Below are 24,550 nucleotides of genomic sequence, written 5' to 3'. Positions count from 1 at the left end.
GTTGGGGTTGGGGTTGAGGATGATGAGGTCACACTGTGGAGAGGAATGAGGACAAATATTTATTAAGAATTCAGTGATGAGGAAGACTTGGATACAGTGTGAAATAGAATGAGGATGGTACTAGAAACGGAAGTTAGGGATGAAGGTGGTCTTGGTGGTTAGTGTTCCTTTAATATCTCTCAGAAGAAGTAAACCTCTGTATAATGATTCCATTTCATTTGATGTTAAATTGGTGTGGGGTGGCGCAGTCCGAAGCGCCACCTCCCTGAAATGAGTTTACCACCTCCCTGAAATGAGTTTGCCAATTCCATGAAATGAGTTTTTTCAGGTTGGGAGGTCTGCTTTTGAATAATCAGACGCTACTTTCTACTCTATGCAGTTTTGCTCCTGTCTGAGTTCCCGTTGGAGAGATTTTTCCGGAATACTTCCGGATCCCTATCAATGGGACAGGATGTGATATTAAACCTCTCCAACAGTGACGCATACATTTTATAGAGTGGAGAAGGTGAGAACCTCTGTCAGATTCTTGTTGCCATCCTTGGCCCACTTGCTGAGATTTTCCTGTCCTGGTGACAACTTGTGTGTCAGAGTGTGATGAGTGTGAGAAGGTGGCACTGAGACCATATGAGAAAAAAATCTCCCAAATGAAAATGTAAATCGCAATAAAAACCTGACAGAGGTTCCATCTCACTATACATATCTAGAACAAAGTTTTGGTTGAAATTGTGCTTTAATGTTGCCAACTACAGCTAAATACAGACCATGAGATTATCTACAGAACAGAATTAGACCTGCAATAACACTCAATATATTTTATATATTAGGATGTTTATATATATGGCTTTACTTTTTATTTTAATGTGGGAAGAATATATATATATATATATATATATATATATATATATATATATATATATAATATTGACAATACACTATATTGCCAAAAGTATTGGGACACCTGCCTTTACATGCATATGAACTTTAATGGCATCTCAGTCTTAGTCCGTAGGGTTCAATATTGAGTTCCCCACCCTTTGCTGCCATGCTGCTAACAGCTTCAACTCTTCTGGAAAGGCTGTCCACAAGGTTTAAGAGTGTCTATGGGAATTTTTTACCATTCTTCCAGACACACATTTGTGAGGTCAGGCACTGATGAGAAGGCCTGGCCCACAGTCTCCGCTCTAATTCATCCCAAAGGTGTTCCATCAGGTTGAGGTCAGGTCAAGTTCCTCCACCCCAAACCCGCTCATCCATGTCTTTATGGACTTTACTTTGTGCACTGGTGTGCAGTCATGTTGGAACAGGAAGGGGCCATCCCCAAACTGTTCCCACAATGTTGGGAGCATGAAATTGTCCAAAATGTCTTGGCATACAGACACCATAAACGCTTACTTCACTGGAACTAAGGGGCCAGGCCCAACCTCTGAAAAACAACCCACACCATAACCCCCCTCCCCCACCAAATGATTTGGAGGGGTGGCCCGATACATTTGGCAATATAGTGTGGATGAGCGAATTTGAGGTGGAGGAACTTGACAGGCCTGCACCGAGTCCTGACCTCAACCCAATAAAACACCTTTGGGAAGAATTAGAGCGAAGACTGCGACCCAAGCCTTCTTGTCCAACATCAGTGCCTGACCTTACATATGCACTTCTTTAACCACTTGCCGCCCACCATATAGAAAAATGACGGTGGCAAAGTGGTTTCAATATCTTGGCCGGACGTCATAAGACGTCGCCAGGATATCAAGCCCCCGGGGGGTGCATTGTGGCGATCGTTGTTGCGGTGTGTCAGTTTGAAGCACCGCAACACTGATCTAGATAAAGAGTCCCTGATGGAGACTCTTTACCACAGTGTAAACAGGAATAGCCGTTGATTGGCCTTTGCTCACTCGTGTCTGTCAGACGCGAGTAGAGGAGAGGTAATCGGCTGCTCATCTGACGGGGGGGGGGGGGGGTCTGTTCTGATTATCAGCGCAGCCCCCCCCCCCATTCAAAGTGTGACAGCACTGAAAGCTGAAAATTGGTCTTGGCAGGAAGGTGTATAAGCACCCTGTATTGAGGTGGTTAAGAATGGTCAAACATTCCCATAGACACACTCCTAAACCTTGTGGAGAGCCTTCCCAGAAGAGTTGAAGCTGTTATAGCTATAACGAATGGGCCACTTAAATATTAAACCCTACGGACTAAGACTGCAATGCCAATAAAGTTCATGTGCATGTAAATTTATAAAATTACTTTTGGCAATATAGGTGTATATTATGTTATAGATATTATAGTCCATGCAACACCTTTGTGGAAAAACTGCATTTTTTTCATTGTTTTGCATTAGCTGTACAAGACTTGCCATGGGCTGTGTTTTACATCTTCCTGTATTCCCACTGTATGTTGTCATTATCTATATAGTTATACAGTACTAGTTATTGTAATCTTCACATTTGAGTTTTTATAACATCACATGCGGAACAAATGCATAAGGTATCTTCTGCTTTCAGATGAAATAGACACGCTTGGTGTAAAGTGCGCATAGGGCAGCAAAAGAGCTCTCCTGGGGAACCCAGCATGCCCTCTATAATCCTATTGACCGTTTCCAAGTAAAGGATTTTTCAAGCCATTTGAAAGAGCTGTTGTGCAGAATGCGAATGAGTCGAGAAGTCCTATCTCTCGCTGGGGAGCCAGTACAGCTCCGTAACAGAGCAACATGTTCGGTTTTAAAAATAAGTGCAAGAAATTGTAGTCATATCTGGGCTCTAAAACTTGATGACTTATGGTGCAATATATTTATGGACATGGTGGCAATTTTTCTTTCACTTTTATAATATTCATCAAAAATGTTAGCGCCACTTAAAAATACTAATACATATACTAAAATGTGTACATAGATTCATGTTTGGTTTGGTCTAGGACATGTTCTACTTCCCTGCTTTCACCAATGACACCAAAAACTCACGTGTGCTAACAGACCATTTTCAATAAATGCCCAAGTAGAACAGTCTTCAGGGGGGAGAAAAATACATGTACTGTATATGTAAGAGCGGGCACTGACTGCATAGATAAAAGGGAACGATTTATTTTGCCTACATAAACGTAGGCTTTTTTTTTTTTTAATGTACCTTCTATCTCAGCAATATAGTAACATGAAGAATTCTAAAACCATCATGTAAAAAGGCTTAGACCATCATCTCACAGTATAAAATTCAATCACAATTCTGGTCAGTCTTTGTCAAATTGTAGGCCATTTGGGTTTGCCTGCAAGAACGATACCAGACTATACCAGCAGGTGGCACTTTAGGTGAAAGGTGAAATTACAGCTACAGGTCTGTGAAAACCCACGGAGAAGTCTTGCGCAGTAAATTTGTTTTTTTTTTTTGTTTTTTACAGAAACCTTGAATTCTAATTCTTGGGTTCTACCCTATAAAATACACAAGTATGGTTGCATGTACTTTGAAAGTTGGATAGATAGGACAACTTGTACACATTTTTCATATGGCACGTTACTTTTATGTCCAAGAAAAACAAAAAAACAACATGGGTAACATTTACATCTACAACAGAAACTGTGTACACATACCACAACATGAGTATTTATTAGAAAAGGGAAACAACGTGAGCAGAGCAAGCAGACCAACGATAAATATGTGCAAGTGAACTAGAAAGCCTATAGCAATAAGCGTACATATATTAGTCGCATATTAGTCATTAGGGTGATGTTATTGCCACATCAAATTTTCTTTCTTTTGTAAAATAAATTAAGGATGTTTAACAATGTATTCTTCAACGTACTGCTAGTGTACCCAATTTGGGTCTGTCTGAAATGGGGAGGAAAAAGTCTAATGGCGAATTACAATCCCGTTTATCAAGATTTAATCCTTTAGGCTGGGTTCACACTGAAGCGATGCGGGAATGCCATGAATCCGCGGCGGGTTCCCACATCGCATGCCTCCCGACGGCAGTTCACACTGCCCTATGCGAAACGTTAATGACACCCCCAGATCAGTTCGCACATCGCAGTGCGATCTGCAAACTCGGACAGGAATCGGATCGCATGGTGTGAACACCCATGCGATCCGATTCTGCTGCGGACCAAAAAAAGGGTCCTGTGCGAGTTTGGTGCGGGTGCAATGCGAATTCAGCCATACTATCTGTATGGCTGAACTCGCATCGCACAGAGATTGGATGTGATTTGCACTGCAGTGTGGTGCGAATCACATCCGGTTCTCCTAGCCGCAGCAGTGTGAACCCAGCCTTATACAGTCCAATCATGTCTGGTACAGCTGCTATTTCTTTACTTAGGCGTGGAGAGTAGGCCATTTCCCCTGCTCCAAACACAATGTAATGCCTGGTGAGAGTAAACTATCAGCTGGCCTGAGCACTGCCATAACAGGGATGTATTGTGCCTATTCCTATGTAAATAGCATCTTTGAGATGTTGCTATTGCAAGACAGGGGGTGTGGGGCTGTGCTGCATTACACGGATTGCAAAGCGATGCGTATGTGCAGACAGCAAATGTTGTCATTTACCTCATGTTAATTTGCTGATGATTACACTGTTATTGTTCTAATCCAAAAGAATGTTTTTTCACCAGATCAGATACAGATTCATTTTAGTTATGGTTGCCAATGAGTTAATTCAGGTCCTTATTTCATTCCTCTTGCCCTGGTGAAATGGGGAATTTTTCTGCCCAAAACCCCCTTGGCTATTTTAATGCAATGTTATTACAAACAAAGGCACTTTGGACTCTTACTTTGTGGTTTGGCACCCATCTTTATACTTTGATTTGCTTCCAGGTACCCACTAAGGAAGGCCTGAGTGTTTGGGATAGCTAGTTAGTTTATTTAAGGATATTCTTGTGTTTGTACCATTGGAATTGAAATTGCTTGTTTAGGTGTAGGGGACATAGAAAATAAGATCTACTTACCCAATCCTCCTCGATGCTAGACCGGACCCTGAAAAGTCTTCTCCCCTATGCTTCAGCAGGGCCATCTTAATAGTATCATGGGCTCCTGGGCAAAGTAATGCACCGAGGCCCCTACCAGCCTGCTCCAATTTAGGCACCCACACTCAAGAATTAAAGTATAAATAGCTGATGGACCTAAACATATATTTATTAGAACTTTCAATAAAATCTATGTAGATTTTATACAGCGTACCAACTTTTTGGGAATTGGGGTCGTTTATCCACACCAGATGCGGTGGGACTGTATTGGGTGGCTATTGCAACACAATCCCACCGCATGACAAGGTAATGCCTTGCCTCAGGTACGCCTAGTTCATACCACTGCATTGCAGTGGTGTGTACTAAAAAAAAGTATTGCATGCTAGACTAAACAAGCAGTTAAAGCGTTAGTTAACCCAAAAAAATACATAAAATGGATACTGCTCCTTTAAAGCATGTTCTATGACACAGTGCTTGTCCTGTGTCATTTGGCGCCCTGTACCCCCTATAAAACCTGGGTGATCCTGCCAATTTCTCCCCACCCCTCTGTAAACTGACCATGGTAATCATGGCTGCTGAGACCAGACCCCGTGGTCATGCCTCTGTCATCAGCAGCCTGCTATCTGTTCTCCTCTCTGCTTGTGTCTTCTTCCCCCCCTCCCCTCTCTGTGCGTGAGCTGCCCCTCCCCTCCTGCTGCTCTCATAACACTAACCTGTATACACCATCAGCACTGCCTCCTATTTCAGTGTCCCTCTCTATGAATGATTTATAGATATAAATGCTGTAAAATACCGAATTTTAATTGCAGAGATTGTGATCACATGACCACCCAGCTCTCTCCTCCTCCCCTCCAGACTGACATCAGCAGAGGAATCTCAGACTCTCCCACTGCATCTCTCAGAGGAGGAAAAGAGAAAGCTGGCCAGTCATGTAATCGCAAACTCGGCAGTGAAATTAGGTATTTGCAGCATTTTTATAACTCACACACAGAGGGGGATACTACAATAGGAGGCAGTGCTGATGGTGCATACAAGTTAGAGTGGCTTAACAACCATTTTAACCCCCTTTCAGTGTGGCCACAGTCCCATTGCAAAGGAGGTCTTTCAAATCTCCTGGAATTGGGCTTTAAGATATCTAGTTAACATTTAGTTATACATTTAACCACTTGCCGACCGCCGCACGCAGATATATGTTGGCACAATGGCAGCGGTGGGCAAATGAGCGTACCTGTATGTCCCCTTCAATTTACGGGCTAGTGGGTGCGCGCTACCTACTGTATGACCGTGCCTGGCAGACTCTGTGTCCGCTGGTGTCCCGCGATCGTGTCACAAGGCCTTTCCCTGTTCTGCCAAGCAACATGACAGATCTACTGCTTCCTGTCATCAGGAGCAGTGATCTCTGTCATGTTGTAGTGAGCCCACCCTGCCAGTGTTAGAATCTCTCCCTAGGACACACTTAACCCCTTGATCACCCCTAGTGTTTAACCACTTGAATGCCAGTGTCATTTACACAGTAATCAGTGCATTTTTATATCACTGAATGCTGTATAAATGACAATGGTCCCAAAATAGAGTCAAAAGTGTCTGATGTGCCCGCCGCAATGTCGTAGTAAAAATCGCAGATCACCGCCATTACTAATAAAAAAAAAAAATTTTTTTTAATAAAAAATGCCATAATTCTATGCCCTATTTTGTAGACACTATAACTTTTGCTCAAACCAATCAATATATGCTTATTGCGATTTTTTTTTACCAAAAATATGTAGAATAATGCATACCGGCCTAAATTGAGGAAAAATGTTTTTATATGTTTGGGGATATTTATTATAGCCAAAAGTAAAAAAAAATTGCTCTCTTTTCTAAATTGTCACTTTTTTTTGTTTATAGCGCAAAAAATAAAAAACACAGAGCTGATCAAATACTAAAAGAAAGCTCTATTTGTGGGGAAAAAAAAAAGACGTCAATTTTGTTTTGGTGCAACATCGCGCAACCGCACAACTGTCAAAGCGACAGTGCCGAATCGCAAAAAGTGCTCTGGTCAGGAAGGGGGTAAATCCTTCTGGGGGTTTAGTGGTTAAGAACTCTCGTTGAGGAAAAAAAAATTCCCTTTTAGATCAAACTACATGTCCTGCAAGGAAGTAACCCAATGATTACCGGTTTCTGTAAGGTAGGTACTAAAATAGGTCATTGTAGTGCACTCATTGAAATACTTCAAAGCGTGTGCCAAAAGAGATTTTCTTTCTGTATAATAATCACAAGTTTCACTGTTGTAATAAAATTAAGTTCTCCCTTGGAAAGACACAAGTTTATTATCATAAATTCAGTCCAGTAAAAGGAAAGGAAATGTCTGCATATTTAATGTAACAGGCTTTTAGTAAATTTTACTCTGAGCAAAATTGTGCTAAAAGACAGCCAAGCCAGTTACAGGGGAATGAGGATTCTGGGGGGATCCCCTCTAAAATATGAATGCTGCTGCTGCTGTAGTTGCTAGCTTTGATTTTTTAATTTTTTTTTGGCACTTGCAGAAAAACTGTTTTGTAATAAAGGAATTTTACATTTTTAATGGCAAAATACAGTACATATGTGTTGGATCAAGTTTTAACTAAACTGTTGTTGTCCCCATTTGGTTTCCTTACTATGAGGTTGTACAGAGCTGTGCTCCCCTAAACTGAAGGGCTCCAGATGTTACTCTTGTGACAACTCTGGGCCCAAATCCAAGTTCTAACAGAGAATAGTGCAGGGATATGCAATTAGCGGACCTCCAGCTGTTGCAGAACTACAAGTCCCATGAGGCATAGCAAGACTGACAGCCACAAGCAGGAAACCCAAAGGCAGAGGCATGATGGGACTTGTAGTTTTGCAACAGCTAGAGGTCTGCTAATTGCATATCCCTGGAATAGTGCAATGCGAGAAATTAACTATATTTTGCCTTTGATAAATTCACTAGCTACTAAACTCAGAACAAATATGTTATTTTGTTCCAATTTATCTTTCATAACAGGCACATCGTGCTGCAAAGAGAAATACACTGCACTTTAGCAGACACCCAGGGGTGTCATTAACACTATTATTTAATTGTTAAAAAAAAAAAAAAAAAAGTTTGGGACTTCTTTCCCCCACGTTCCTCTTGGTAGAGCAGCCCTTTGAAATAAATGGGCAGGGCTTCCCTACCCGCAACATGCGTACACACAGATTTGAACCAAGTCTAAAAGGGTAACCATTCTTTAAATAAAATATACACATTAGATATTCCTGTTCCCTGCTCTGGAGTGGAATCTGCTAAATGTATGCAGGTTGTTGCCTTCTTCTAACGGTTTATGGTTTCTCTAGTTATTACGTGTATACTGTAGAATATTTTATTCATCATTTACTGCTCGTGTCACGGAAGACCGAGGTGATTTACAGGATGTTCACCTTGCAAGAACATTTTCCCTTAACTTAGCAAATGGAAAAAAAGAAAACACTTTGCAAAAGAATACCAGATCATTTTCAAGGAAAAGAAGAGTCCAGTAGTTTTGCTTGCACAGCTGGAGAAACAACATCAATAGAGATTCACCTCATTCATTAAAGTGCAAGTTTACCTTTACAGAAAATCTGTAAGGTGAACTTACAATGCACCCCCTCCCCACCCCCTGGTCCCACAATCCCCTGCTGTCAGACACTAGGTCGTCGCCTCACCGGTCCAGGTATCTGAAATCCAACGGGCTTAACGCCGACCAATCAGAATCCACCTAGCCAGTCCTTTCAGCACTGGAGGTGAAGAGAGAAAGGCAGGAGTATTTCAAATCCCCAGACCAGTAAAGCGTCGTCCTGGTGCCTGATCGTGGGACTCTGGTACAGCAGGACCGGGGGGGTGGGGGGTTTGATGGGGAGGAGGTCCAGCGTAAGTGCACCTTACAGACTCTCTGTAAAGGTGAACTTACCCTTTATGTTCGGTCTGGTTCACACTATTAAGCCTATTAAGGGTGGTTGTGGGTATGAATGACACCTGTTCCCTCAACCACCCGCAGCTAGAACACGCTGCTCTTTAAAAACATGCAGGGCTGCTATTCATTCTTATTGGCACTCACACGCATCTAAAACTGCAGAGCATTTGCAGAGGCGAGAACCACTAATAATCTGCCTCTGCATTTTAAAAATGGTGCAGGAACCTTTTTCCTGCATTAAATGCAGGCACTGCAGCTCATTTAAATGAATGGGCTGCCATGCCTGCACAAATGTGGTTTGCAGAGCCGCAATAGTGTCAACTAGGCCTTAAGGGAAAATTCCCTTGCAAAGTGAATGGTCTATTTACCTTTTATAAATAAACTCAACTGAATCATAGGCAGCTGTTGTCTAGAGACAAAAGCCACAGATAAAATTAATGTAAACAAATCAATGTCCACGCTAGCCTGGGCCTCTGATGCCATCTCTCCAAAGATACAGTAGGGGAAGGAAAGCAGAAGAAGTTATAATGGTATCCAGGTGTCCCTGGATAGATGAAATGATATGCTTGTGTTTTAACAGTACAGTTACCTTTTAAGGTTAATCATTGCAAAGAATTGGGGCAGACTGAAACAGCTGTATTGGATTAGGGATTAAAATTGTACCTGAAGTTGTATTTTTGCATCTTTGCTGACACTTTTTGTTCTCCACCTCCTCGCCGTGCGCTTGTCTTTCTTTGACATATCTACACAGTTAGCCTAAATTGCACAAAGCATTAAAAGCAACAGAAAGCCATTAAATTTCAGACATTGAGCCAGAAGCAAAGACAAGACATGCTGACATACAGTATTAGTTAACAGTTCCACACAAGTGCCCACTTTTTGCAAGGCAATGTATAAAAGGTACCAATACAAAATGGCAAAGGGTCTGAACAAATCTCTTGTAATTATACAAATCGTTTGGCTTGAGAATAATGATATTAAATTTGTGCTAATTTTCAGCACTGCAAGTAGATAGGTTATGCAATTTTAACCAATAGCCAAATTATCAGAGAAGGTACAAAGTTTAGGGGAGTTTGTCTGACAAGTATTGTGCAGTAGATGTGCATGTCAGGCTTTTTCTATCAGCATGGCCTAGTGAAGGTTCAATTGTCTGAGTACCTTAAAAAGAACCTGTATAGATAGAAATGCAGGGGCTATCACAGCGGGTGGGTTTGAAAGGTGTGGGCTCCAAGGGGTGCGAGCCATATCCTTACTTCACTACTTGGCTAATGACACAATAACAGCATGCAGTGTGTGATGTCAGAACACTTGACCTCCATACTTCTTGGCTAGCTATTTTTTTAAAACTGATTTCCAGGGAGATATAAACGACAAATTTATTAAGCTCCTAATACAGATGTGCCTTTTAAAAGGTAATCAGTGTAAATAACCAAATATGACTTGGTTAAAAAACATGCACCGGTAGGAGGAGCGCTAGACCAAATGATGAGAGTCCATTATCATTTGGTCTGATGCTCCTTCCTATGGTGCATGTTTTTTTTTGTAACCTGCTGGGTACCAACAAGAGGGTCACCCTCTCTGTTGTGAGCAGATAACCTGAGGCAGTGAGCTCTTCAAATGTTTTTGTCCTCTTGCTACTTTGTATGAACTCACATCAACGTTCCAGTGCCTCTTGGATGCTTTTTTCGTTATTGGAGTCTGAATATGACTTGGTATCAGTCTCTTGCCGTTCTTGTACAGTAGAGATCAAACTGGCAGATGGAGAAGCAGCACAAGGAGTCCATCAGTTGTACTGCAGTGCAAGGACCACACGTAGGCTCCATGCACACTGCCTTTAAATTGCTGCTTCTACAGGAGTTGTGTTTTGCCTGTAGAAGCAGCTCAATGCTATCCTCTGTGCCCATGCACATTAGGACAATTTGGCATATTTTGAGCTCAAGTTTAGGAGGCAGGAAAAAAAAACCCTTCCGATTTGCGTTTCGGATTGGAGCTTTCTGGCAGAAAACGCACTAAACTCTCCTAAACTGTGTACAAAAATGCTCTTTATGAGCGTTTGTTTCTGTCATGGGAACTGTCATTTTTCTTAAGCCAAGTGTGCATGGAGCCTATTAGTAGCAGACAGTGCAGTGGCAGTCTGTCACTTCTCCCTTCACTATCCCATTACAAGTTGGAGGAGGGACCAAACCTGTAAATACTACCAAGCTAAAAGCAGAAAATTCAGGTCTCTTGCTCTGCCAGGCATGGAGTTCAGTTTTAAGTAGTAAAGAGGGATAAGGTTTGACAGTACCAGAATTTCACTTTTAATACTAAACCAACAGTGATAGCTCCCATATTGCTTTCCTGGCTCCCGTGGCGAATCCACAAAAACACAGCTGTATTTATAAATGGTGTTAAAACATATAACCAGTACAAAAACAACAGATATAAAACAAGCTATTGTACATAATTTGCCAGTTGTGTCTCAGTTGCATTTGTTAAGCCATAGTTGTGCTTACTGAATATCACACTTGCCAAACTAATGTGTCAATTTGAGGTTTTCATTTTTATTAGATAGTGATAAAATGGGTGCCCTGAGACAAGCTGCAAAATTGTTGCCAGCCATCAAATGCACCTGTGCAGACAGCATTGAAATAGATTTAACATACCCAGGAAGACACCCCGGTCTGCTGTAAAATAGCTGGAGAGAGATAGGGGCGATACTGCCCATAACAACTAAAACACCTATACACTACTTAAGTAATTAAAAAATTGAATATTCAATATTGCAAATTTTTATTTTAATAATCAATCTGGTTTAGATTGCATTTGAGGCCAGCATAATGGTCAGTTTACTGATCAAAGATTTCATAACTTCAAATGTTCTTTTTCTCATAAGTGAACATTCAGTACAAGATTTGGTAGAATTCTACTGGATTTTCCAACATCAATTAAAAATATTTCATATACTTTTTTCTTTTCCTTCATCATGGCTACACAGTAATTACAAAAATATAAAAATTGTAAATAAAAGATTATGACATAAATATACGCACAAGACAACACCAATACAACTACCACGTTTTACCAGTTTTTATCATTGTGGCTTGTTTTCACTGAACTACCACTGATTATATAGTAGTTTATTTTTATATTATGATGTTATATTAGACTATTTTGTTATTAAAAGGAGAAGTTCACCTTTGGAACATGTTACACTTTACACCCGGTTTTAGGAATAATGATATATTCAGTTTGGCCTTTTCAGCTTGTATGGCAAGGTAAAGGGCCTAGGCTTGCTTTGAATAGATTACAAATGCCTAAACATTCTCTAGATCAGGGGTGCCCAACCTTTTGAAGCATGAGGGCCACTAAAGCGACTTGGTAACCGGTCGCGGGCCACAATGAGTGGATCAGGTGGATGGCAGGTCTATGTCTTTTTTTTTTTTTTGTGGATCAGATTGGAGGTAGGACACAAGTCGGTTTACATCTACCACGCCTTAGAGGTGAATGGAGGGTCCAATTGGGTTGGACTGACCTTGTGAAAGGGGCCCAAGGCTGCTTTCACACTGATGCACTATGGTTTTCCATCACAGCGGGTGCAACGCAGTGTACCTGTTAACAGTATTCTATTCCATCCCAGAGCAGGAGGTCGCGGGCCACATGTGGCCCCCAGGCCACTGGTTGGGCACCCCTGCTCTAGATATTCATTTTCTGACTCTTCATTTATACAATTCGACTTATTTGACGTGTTATGTTATGGACTGGGTTAATCATACCTCATAACATACTAACCTGTCGACGTTACATTTGTGACCTACTTTGGGTCTTCTGCATACTTCACTTTTCAGACTCTTCTTATACATTTTAAAAGGATAGCTTGGTTTTAACAAGGTATTTTGATAGTGTGGAGGGAGGTTGGAAATTTTTTGAAGATCTCAGGTCCATTGACGCCACAGTTTCACACTTGGAAAGAGGGTGGTATAGTGGACCTATGGGATGCGTTATATTCTGATGATCGCCAGTTACAATTTTCTATACTTCATCAGAAGTATGGTATTTCAGAGTTACATTTTTTGTTAAAGGGTAATGGCAATTTTGTGGGAAAAAAATATTGCAGATAAAAAAAAATTATAGCATATACAACTGTTACACAAGCCACACTGTAATTTTCTGAAAACTTCAATACTATATGGCAACCTGGAGGCATTCCGTACACAGTTGATGTCCAAATGCCTCCAGAAATGTCAGTTCCTGTTTGTGTGACAAACTCACTGATACTTCTAAAGTCGGCAAAAAAAAAATACATCAGATTTTAGGCTCTGCGACATAAATTTCAGTTTTGGTAAAATGCTTCTAAAAGGGTTAATCACGTCTAAGGCCCTGTTCACACTTGGGCATTTTATAGCTTGTAGTTTGAAGCAAAAAAATGCTCATCAAGCAAAATCCCATTAATTTCAATGGCCCTTGTTCACATCTGAGACGATCTGTCTCTTATAGCAAAACACTTGTCAATCTAAAAACTGTATGAGCTACTTTTCAGGCAGAATATTTTGTGTTTTTGTCCCCATAGACTTTAATTGGAATGCCTGAAAATTATTAATTTGAGAGTTTATTCTGGAGTTTTAGCTTATATTAACTTATCTTTCCCCTAGTGATTTCCAATGGCTAAAGCAAGAAGCCTGAAATTTGAATACACATGTAAAATGCCTGTAATACTTTTCTAAAAACATCTGTATACACTTGAAAAAATACTCAAAAAAGCACATATGAAAACTCCTTAAAGCGGGGTTCCACTGTCTTAAACTTTTTTTGGGAGGGGTGGGGGGGGGGGGGGGGGGGGAATGACAAGGGGATTACAACATGTAACTCACTTGTTCCCTTTTTCTTTCATTAAGATCTCCGTTTTCGCAGATGAAATAAACTTTAAAATGTTTACACTGACGGTTCTCATCTTGCCTGTGGGCATATGAAGCCCGCAGGCATCCTCTTCCGGGATAATGTGCCGCTGATAGACCAGCATGCACCGTCCGTTGTAGCACTGATCTTGTGCATGGTTGCCATCACAACGGGCGGCGTTGTCGGAAGTCCCGCCCCATTGTGATGGCAATGGAGATAAGATTCTAGCCCCCTGCACTGCCCACTGCCTCCTGGGAAATGGTGACACACATCTCCCAGGAGCAGTAGCGAGCGGAGGTGCCGAGGGAAGTGATGTCTTTAGCCCAGCCACTGGAAGAGGCAGATTTTGTGGGACCGCATAGCAAAAGGGAAAAAAAAGGTAAGTTACATTTTTTTTTTTTTTTTATCGAATTTCTTCTTTTTGGTTGCTTTACTGCACAGTAAAGTTTTTTTATTTTTTGGGGGAAACACCACTTTAACCAGTTCAGCTCCTTGGATGTGCTATGAACGTCCAAACAGTGAACCTTTAATCACAAGCTGATGGCCGATGTAGCTTGAAAAGGTTTTGTTTAGCCGGCTCCCAAGTCAAAGTGATGTGGCAACTCCATAGTGGCTGATCACTTTCACAAAGCTGGCACTGTGGTGCCTCGCCCCCCTCCTGCCAGCAGCCCCCCCCTCCTCCCATGGTTTCCAGGCTCTCCCGCTTTTACAGGCACCCAGGAGCCCTTAGAGCATGGGTGCCCAACCAGTGGCCCACGGAGCCCTCTGATGTGGCCCACGACCTCCTAGTCTGGCATATTTTAGTAATAAACTGACCTTTAATAACAGTATGCTTTCTATTCTAACGGTGTAAATATGGGCATATCTTTTCTGCAGTGGTTACTGGGCTGCTTTCAAACTGATCCGCAGGTGCAGAGCAGTTTACCTGTGAGTTACCTGTACTGAGCCATAGACTTCTGTTATTACCTGCGAGTTTGGCGAGCTTTCTGAAAGTGCAGCACACCTGCAGGATATAATACAAGTCTATTGCAAACTGTAGGAAAGCCAAAAGGTACACTGTGTTGCACACGTGGTGCGGGTAAACTGCAGCGCATCAGTATGAAAGCAGCCTTGGACCCCTTTCACACGGTCAGTCTGACAGTCCGACCAATTGGACCCTTCGTTCACCTCTAAGTAGTGGCAGACATAAACCGACTTGCGTTCTACCTCCAATACGATCCGCTGAAAAGTATCGTGGGCTGCGTCCGTGTCCGCTCTGCATATGCAGAGTGGACACGGACATGCCATCCACTCATTGTGGCCCGCCACCAGTTACCAAGTCGATTAAGTGTCCCTCACTCTTCACAAGGTTGGGCACCCCTGACTTAGAGGATGGAGATCGCTGTGAGACCGAGGCAAATCCATGCCTCAATCGCACACGCAAGAAGAGTAAAGCCAGGGGACACATCTAACCAAGCCGATCTGTGCTCGGTTAGATGGTGTGAAGGGCAGGGGAGACATTGGGGTCTATCTCCATAAAGAATACCTGTCACCTGCCCAATGCTATCACAAAGGGTTTTATTAACCGCTTGTGATTGCAATAAAAAAAAAAAGTGTTAAAAAAAACCAAAATTATTGTAATAAAATATATTAAAAAACTTTTAAAAAGTTTTTATATTTTAATCAAAAAATGGGTATTATATGGGGCGTTTTTGCACCAAAATTAATTTTATATTTTTTCCTGAAAATTTGTGTTTAATAAAATATCATGCAACATAATAATTTTCAACTATCACCTTTTAATTCTACAGGGCCTCCGCTTTCAGAAAATATATAATGTTCTGGGCGTTTAAGTCATTTTTATTGCCAAAAATTACGATTTTTACAGGTATGTGAAAAATAAAAATAAAATGCTCTGGAGCCAAACTGGTTCAATCGCTCTGCTCAGATGTGAATGCAGCATGAAGAAATACAGATTCAGCTGAATTCACACTCGCCTCACTAAAGCCCTGCCAGTGCACTAGCTGAATGATAATAAAAAATCATTCCTATTCACAATCTGTAACCAAAAGACAGAGAAGAAAAAACTGCTTATCCTTCAGAGCAGAAACAGGTAGGAAGCTGCAGCAAAGTTTGTTTTAAATCAATGCAATGTACATTGATCTCCCACAGGGATTTGTTTTTTCTCAACAAAAGTAAAGTTACTCTTTTAAAGCCCTATTCGTTTTTATGTGTTTATTGGATAAGCCATCTAAAAAGCATGGATTATCATGATTTTATCACTTTTTGAGGTAAGACATAGGTTTGGATCAGTGGCGGTCCGTGCATTGTGGTCGCACAGGTGCCGCCCCCCCCCCCCCATCCATGTGCCCGGCCCCTTTTAGGACGGCGGACGCATGGATTCCTATGGTGGGGTGGGAGGGGGTGTTTTTTGTTTATTCACCTGATTAGAGCAAGAGGCTTTAATAGGCTTCCAAAAAGGGTGAGCTTGGGACGCAGAGAGTGTGCCCAGATCCCACCCAACTGTGTGACCGTAGTGAATGAATTTTCGCTTATTTAATAATATTATCGCACCACAGTGCCTCCCCGCCAATCAGAGGCAGGATAGTGAGACCTGCTTCCCAACTGGCCAAAGCACCAGGCTATTCTATTGGATGCCTTGGCGCTTTGTCAGAAGTGGAGACACAGAGCCGAGGAAGCATGAGGAACGGACTCCTCCACCACCGCTGCTGCCTCCTGAAGGAAACGCAGCAGAAGGAGAGGACACCACAGCAGTAAGTGCCGGACTGCCCGCAGTGACCCTCTCACCTTGTTCTTCTGCATCAGTCTGAGAATACAAGTTGTCATATGTTGGGGGGGCCACCTTAAATGGCTATGTGGTTTTGGCTGTCCGGGTGCATGCACTCCTCACAGCAGCTCCGGATGCAGTTCCCTTTCTTCTTGAAACATTTCTCATACAAAACAGCTTCACTGCCCATCGTATCTCTCTCTTTTCGTGTTACTTCTTGCACACCAGAGAAAATAGCTAAAGTCGTAGCAGTGTTCCAATTTAACATTTGATGTGTTCCACTGAGTTCTGATGAAGGAGTCATTGGCCAGCACAGCAGTACGTCGCCAGAACAGAGTCACACAAAGAGCCTCGTCACAGGGGGACGTGACACAATCAAGGCCTGATTATTAGGACAGAACCCCTTACACAGAGACTCTTCACTTTGAACAGGTCTCACTCAGAACCTCATTATCACCAAAGCATTCTGAGTAAAAGGTAGAATACAGAAAGCAAAAATGAAATGAAATAAAACCCAATATAAATGCGAGCTGCGACTCTACTGCGTGATATAAGCACATGTACACATAATCATACAGTATATTAACAGAGTCGTGCTAACAATTAACAAGGAGTCCAAACATAAAATTACAAAGGAATACTGCAAAGATAAGTTGTTGAGATAAAAGGCCTCCTCAAATGTGACCCAAGTGTGAAATCATACAGTCACCATCCATCACCATGTGTATAAAAGTTCTGCAAAAGGCCTTAGTATGGTAAAATTGCCGGCTTACAGTGGGAGCATTTGATGGGCACAGTGGCAGCAATTGATTTTTTTTTTTCAGTTTCAGTTTTTGCATCCCCCCAAAAAAAAAATTTGAGCACCAGCCGCCACTGGTTTGGATCCTTTATTTAACTCAGGACTTATAGATAAATGGGCTGGGTTTTTGTGTCTACCACCGGAGGAAAACTGGTCTTATATCCAGCTTGATTAACCACTTTTAGACCGGACCAATTTGCTGGTCAAAGACCAGACCACTTTTTGCGATTTGGCACTGCGTCGCTTTAACTGACAATTGCGCGGTCGTGCGACGTGGCTCCCAAACAAAATTGACGTCCTTTATTTTCCCACAAATAGAGCTTTCTTTTGGTGGTATTTGATCACCCCTGCGGTTTTTATTTTTTGCGCTATAAACAAAAATAGAGCGTCAATTTTGAAAAAAACGCATTATTTTTTACTTTTTGTTATAATAAATATCCCCCAAAAATATATAAAAAAACATTTTTTTCCCTCAGTTTAGGCCGATACGTATTCTTCTACATATTTTTGGTAAAAAAAAAATCGCAATAAGCGATTATTGATTGGTTTGCGCAAAAGTTATAGCATTTACAAAATAGGGATAGTTTTATAGCATTTTTATTAATAATTTTTTATTATTTTTTTTTTTTTTACTAGTAATGGCGGCGATCAGCGATTTTTATTGCGACTGCGACATTGTGGGGGACCCATCGGACATTTTTGACACATTTTTGGGACCATTGTCATTTATACAGTAATTACTGCTATATAAATGCAGTGATTCCTGTGTAAATGACACTGGCAGTGAAGGGGTTAACCAGTGGGTGGCAGTGTAGGGGTTAAGTGTTCCTAGGGATGTGTTACTAACTGTGGGGGGGGGGGGGTTGGGCTTTCATTTAGTGAACACTGATCTCTGCTCCAATCACATGGAGCAGAGATCAGCGTCACTAGTTGCTAGAATGGAGAAATGTTGTTTACAACGGCACTTCTCCATTCGGCCGCTCCGTGAGACGATCACGGGGATGCCCGCGGCGATCGAGTCCGCGGGTCCCGCGTCCGAACTCACGGGGGTCCCAACCAGCGCGGGAGCGCGGCGCCGGCGGTGCGCTCCCGATGGCAGGGCGGAAAATTTAAAAGGGACGTACATGTACGCCCATTTAACAAAAATGTGAAAAACAGTGCAGCGCTTACATGTTTAATTTATTTAATAGCAACTAAATACAATGAAGTGATCTTTCATGAAAAAACCTTAGTGTTAATGATTCCAGAAACTGAACATCAGTGAAGGAAAATATTGTACATCAGTGAAGAAAAATGTTGTGCAAAAAGTTATTTTGCAAAAAAGTTGATTGGTTGTGAACCAAAAAAATATTTTTCGAAAAAAAAATATATATATATAAATGCCAAAAAGGTGTGTTTACCAAAATTGCTTCTAAAAAAGCAAAAGAAACGAAAACAGAAAAAATTATAGAACAAAACAAAGAAAATCAAATCAAAAGAGAAAGTCCTCTCCCTTGAATATGCGAAAGTGACTTTTCAAAGTCCCATACAAGTGAAGATAATTATTGGTTGAGTGGAATATAAGTGAACACAAATGAAGTTGATCCCATGTAACTCCGGTGAGAGTGCTTGACCACGTAAAATCATTCACTACAGCAACTTAAGTAAGTAATGCAGGCTTACCAGAACATCTATTAATGTGCGCAGATACGAATTCCCAAACGATTTGGATCGGTCAAGGTCGCTCCTCAGACACTCCACACTAACTCGGACGACTCGAATCCTCTTTCCGGACGGGAAGGTAAAACACAGCCCACACCTTCGGGTGTTCCGAGATCGTAGTCCGTTCCGGTCAGTTCGAAAGTCTCAAGGTGTCGTATCACCGAATGGATGAAAAAAATAAAGTACGCCCAATCGTGTGATAAAGTTTCAAACACGTGGAATTTATTTCTCAACCAAGTACAAGTTGGAAACTACGAATGACTCGGTCGAGTCACATAAAAATAATCGTAACATAAAAAAAGAACAGTTTTGCTAGCAAAAGTATATAAACGAGCGAATAAAAATAGCACGAGGTGTAAACGTATCTACCCGACGATAGTTTCGTCACAGATTGACGTCATCAGGGGTATGCCCACACCCTCGTGCTGAAGCCTTTTATATCCTATGGGTAAGGTAGGGAGCCCTGCCATAGGTGCAGACAAAAAACGTCCGTTCATGATCAAATTAACCAACGAACGACCAGTTTATTCGAACAAGTTCCCATCAATTGGGAAGGATGACAAAGGTACTGAAAGTGATAGTGTGTCCCCCAACCAACAAATAAATTCCAGCACGGTCTATGACCAATTTGTTCGAATAAGGTTGGAGTTCCCTCATGAAGTTTAGTAATAAAAAGTTTTATTACTAAACTTCATGAGGGAACTCCAACCTTATTCGAACAAATTGGTCATAGACCGTGCTGGAATTTGTTGGTTGGGGGACACCCTATCACTTTCAGTACCTTTGTCATCCTTCCCAATTGATGGGAACTTGTTCGAATAAACTGGTCGTTCGTTGGTTAATTTGATCATGAACGGACGTTTTTTGTCTGCACCTATGGCAGGGCTCCCTACCTTACCCATAGGATATAAAAGGCTTCAGCACGAGGGTGTGGGCGTACCCCTGATGACGTCAATCTGTGACGAAACGATCGTCGGGTAGATACGCTTACACCTCGTGCTATTTTTATTCGCTCGTTTATATACTTTTGCTAGCAAAACTGTTCTTTTTTTATGTTACGATTATTTTTATGTGACTCGACCGAGTCATTCGTAGTTTCCAACTTGTACTTGGTTGAGAAATAAATTCCACGTGTTTGAAACTTTATCACACGATTGGGCGTACTTTATTTTTTTCATCCATTCGGTGATACGACACCTTGAGACTTTCGAACTGACCGGAACGGACTACGATCTCGGAACACCCGAAGGTGTGGGCTGTGTTTTACCTTCCCGTCCGGAAAGAGGATTCGAGTCGTCCGAGTTAGTGTGGAGTGTCTGAGGAGCGACCTTGACCGATCCAAATCGTTTGGGAATTCGTATCTGCGCACATTAATAGATGTTCTGGTAAGCCTGCATTACTTACTTAAGTTGCTGTAGTGAATGATTTTACGTGGTCAAGCACTCTCACCGGAGTTACATGGGATCAACTTCATTTGTGTTCACTTATATTCCACTCAACCAATAATTATCTTCACTTGTATGGGACTTTGAAAAGTCACTTTCGCATATTCAAGGGAGAGGACTTTCTCTTGATTTGATTTTCTTTGTTTTGTTCTATAATTTTTTCTGTTTTCGTTTCTTTTGGTTTTTTAGAAGCAATTTTGGTAAACACACCTTTTTGGCATTTATATATATATATTTTTTTAGAAAAACATTTTTTTGGTTCACAACCAAACAACTTTTTTGCAAAATAACTTTTTGCACAACATTTTTCTTCACTGATGTACAATATTTTCCTTCACTGATGTTCAGTTTCTGGAATCATTAACACTAGGGTTTTTTCATGAAAGATCACTTCATTGTATTTAGTTACATGTTTAATTTATTTAATAGCAAGCGCTGCACTGTTTTTCACATTTTTGTTATTTGGGCCTAGTATCTGGGTTATTGTGTTCAGCTGCTGTTTTCTTAATAAATTTTTTACCAAGCGCAGATTTTATATTTAGATGTACGCCCATTTGCCTGCCCGTGCCATTCTGTCGACGTACATCGTCGTGCGCTGGTCGGCAAGTGGTTAAAATTGATTTAAACATTTTTAATAGAGCATAACAGACATTTAAACTGTTAAGGGGTTGTAAACCTCAGACATTATTATTATTACTACTACTACATGTATTTAAGCAGTGCTTTAGGTATTTTATTATACATTCCATCAGTACCTGCCCACTAGAGTTTAAATATATAAAGGTCCCTAACACGCATTCATACATACACATACTATGGTTAATGTAAACCGGAGAAACCGTTTCCTCGAAAAGACCCAGCATGATTGTCGGCGATGGCTGCAATATAAGCCTTACCCCCCAAATAAGCCCTAGTTAAAGTCCTTGTAGGTCTTATTTTCAGGGTAGGGCTTATATTGCAGCCATCACAATCACGCTAGGCCTTATTTTCAGGGAAACAGGGTAGTAGGTGAGGTTGAAAAAATACACAAGTCCATCAAGTCCAACCTATGTGTGTGATTATGTGTCAGTATTACATTGTATATCCCTGTATGTTGCGGTCGTTCAGGTGCTTATCTAATAGTTTGTTGAAACTATCAATGCCCCCCGCTGAGACCACCGCCTGTGGAAGAGAATTCCACATCCTTGCCGCTGTTACAGTAAAGAACCCTCTACATAGTTTAAGGTTAAATCGCTTTTCTTCTAATTTTAATGAGTGGCCATGAGTCTTGTTAAACTCTCTTCTGCGAAAAGTTTTATTGCTAGTGTGGGGTCACCAGTATGGTATTTGTATATTGAAATCATATCCCCTCTCGAGCGTCTCTTCTCCAGAGAGAATAAGTTCAGTGCTCGTAACCTTTCCTCATAACTAATATCCTCCAGACCCTTTATTAGCTTTGTTGCCCTTCTTTGTATTCGGCTCTATTTCATCCTTCCTGAGGGCTGGTGCCCAGAACTGGACAGCATTCTCTAGGTGCAGCTGGACCAGAGTCTTGTAGAGCAAGAGAATTATTGTTTTATCTCTGGAATTAATCCCCTTTTAAATGCATGCCAATATTCTGTTTGCTTTGTTAGCAGCAGCTTGGCATTGCATGCCACTGCTGAGCCTATCATCTGCTAGGACCCTCCCGGCCCTTTTCCATCCTAGATTCCCCCAGAGGTTCTCCCCCCAGTGTATAGATTGCATTCATATTTTTGCCACCCAAATGCATTATTTTACATTGAACATCATTTGCCATTAATTTGTTCAGATCTTTTTGCAAGGTTTCCACATCCTGCGGAGAAGTTATTGCCCTGCTTAGCTTAGTATTGTCCGCAAATACAGAGATTGAACTGTTTACCCCATCCTCCAGGTCATTTATGAACAAATTAAACAGGATTGGTCCCAGCACAGAACCCTGGGGGACCCCACTAACACCCCCCCCCCCCCCCCGACCATTGTGATTACTCCCCCTTTATCACCACCCTCTGAACTTGCCCTTGTAGCCAGTTTTCAATCCTTGTACTCTCTCTATGGTCCATGCCAACAGACCTTATTTTGTACAGTAAACGTTTATCCCTTTCATTACGAAGCCTATTTTTGACATTTGGTGTTTACATGTTAAAATACATATTTTTTGCTAGAACATTACTTGAAACCCCCAAACATACATTATATATATATATATATATATATATATATATATATATATATATATATATATATTTTTTTTTAGCAGAGACTCTAGAGAATAAAACGGCGATTGTTGCAATATTTTATGTCACACGGTATTTGCGCAGCGGTGTTTTAAACGCAACTTTTTGGGAAAAGGGACACTTTTGTGAATTAAAAAAACCAAACAGTAAAATTAGCCCCATTTTTTTGCATAATGTGAAAGATAATTTTACGCCGAGTAAATACATACCAAACATGTCACACTTTATAATTGCACGCACTCGTGGAATGATGACAAACTACGGTACCTAAAAATCTCAATAGGCGACGCTTTAATTTTTTTTCCGGTTACCAGGTTAGAGTTACAGAGGAGGTCTAGTGCTAGAATTATTGCTCTCGCTCTGACGATCACGGAGATACCTCACATGTGTGATTTGAACATCATTTACATATGCGGGCACGATTTCTGTATGCGTTTTCTTTGCTGCGCGAGCTCACGGGGATGGGGGGCGCTTTAAAAAAAACATTTTTATTTTTAAAATTAATAAATTGGTTTAAAAAAATAAAATAATTTGATCACTTTTATTGCTGTCACAAGGAATGTAAACATCCCTTGTGACAGTAATAGGTGGTGACAGGTACTCTTTATGGAGGGATCGGGGGTCTAAAAGACCCCCAATCCCTCCTTTACACTTCAAAGTATTCAGATCGCCATGTTCGGCGATTCTGAATACTGTATATATTATACAAGTATTTCATTCATTCTCATTACTAAAATATTGTATATAGTCTCTTATCATCCCCTCCAAGAGTTTACATACTATTGATGTTAGGCTAACTGGTCTGTAATTCCCAGGGATGCATTTTGGTCCCTTTTTAATTATTGGTACTACATTGGCTTTTCTCCAATCCGCTGGTACCATTTCAGTCTGTAGACTGTCAGTAAAAAAATAGAACAATGGTCTGGCAATTACTTGACTGAGTTCCCAAAGTACCCTCGGGTGCAAGCCACCTGGTCCCAATGATTTATTAATGTTAAGTTTCCCAAGTCTAAATTTTAATTCTGTCCTCTGTTAACCATGGAGGTGCTTCCTGTGATGTGTCATGAGGATAAACACTGCAGATGTGGTTACTGAAGCCCCCCCGATTCCCTTGTGAAGACTGAGAAAAATAAATTCAATACCTTCGCCCTCTCCCCATCCTTTGTAACCAGATGTCCTTCTTCATTCTTTATAGGGCCAACAGTCTGTCTTCCCTTTTTTACTGTTTACATAAAGAATTTCTTGGGATTTTTTTTGCTCTCCTCCGCTATGTGTCTTTCATGTTCTATCTTAGCAGTCCTTATTGCACCCTTACATTTCTTGTTACATTCTTTATAAAGTTTGAATACTGATGATGATCTTTCAAACTTGTATTTTTTTGAAGGCCTTCTCCTTTGCGTTTATATGCATTTTTATATTGGAGTTAAGCCATCCAGGACTTTTGGTAATCCAAAATGTGATAGGAGATCCCTCCCCTTCCTCCCAGTATTCTTTTCCCCTTAGCTTCATCCCTTTAGAGCTCTACCCATAAGGATTCCACCTCCTCCCTAGCTCCCTTAGTGACGTAATCTCTCAAATTCACTTGTACATTATTCTTGATATATAGGCATACCCCCTCCCCCTTTTTTACACTCTCTATCCTATCGCTAAATGGCATAGCCTTGAATGTTTGCCAGCCAATCATGAGAGCTGTTGAACCAGGTCTCTGAAATTCCCACAAAACCCAAATCCTCCTCGTACAACAGTATCTCCATTTCACTCATCTTGTCTGCCAGGCTCCTGGCATTGGTGAACATGTCACATAGTTTAGACCGGTCGCATATTATCCTCTTATTGGGTGAAATTGCAACTAAGACTTGCTACTATA

At 41.2% G+C, this 24,550-nt stretch overlaps 1 protein-coding gene across 7 annotated transcripts in view; it reads right to left on the bottom strand.

Annotated features, from left to right (window-relative positions):
- OSBPL6 (oxysterol binding protein like 6) overlaps positions 1 to 24,550 on the bottom strand; it is a 329,956-nt gene that overhangs the window by 93,204 nt on the left and 212,202 nt on the right. For 6 of the 7 annotated variants that reach the window (XM_077448099.1, XM_077448095.1, XM_077448094.1 and 3 more), the window contains one exon: positions 9,526 to 9,618. The exons of the other annotated variant lie outside the window; for it this stretch is intronic. In XM_077448099.1, coding sequence (XP_077304225.1) covers positions 9,526 to 9,618 — 93 coding nt within the window. The remainder of the gene's footprint in view (positions 1 to 9,525; positions 9,619 to 24,550) is intronic. 7 annotated transcript variants of the gene reach the window in all.

This window comes from Lithobates pipiens, unplaced genomic scaffold (assembly GCF_037356315.1).
Source record: "Lithobates pipiens isolate NorthernLeopardFrog02 unplaced genomic scaffold, aLitPip1_a1.2 Scaffold_22, whole genome shotgun sequence".
NCBI classification, from domain to species: Eukaryota; Metazoa; Chordata; class Amphibia; order Anura; family Ranidae; genus Lithobates; species Lithobates pipiens.
Note: the sequence above shows the minus strand (reverse complement) of the source record. Positions and strands in the feature narration are given on the sequence as shown.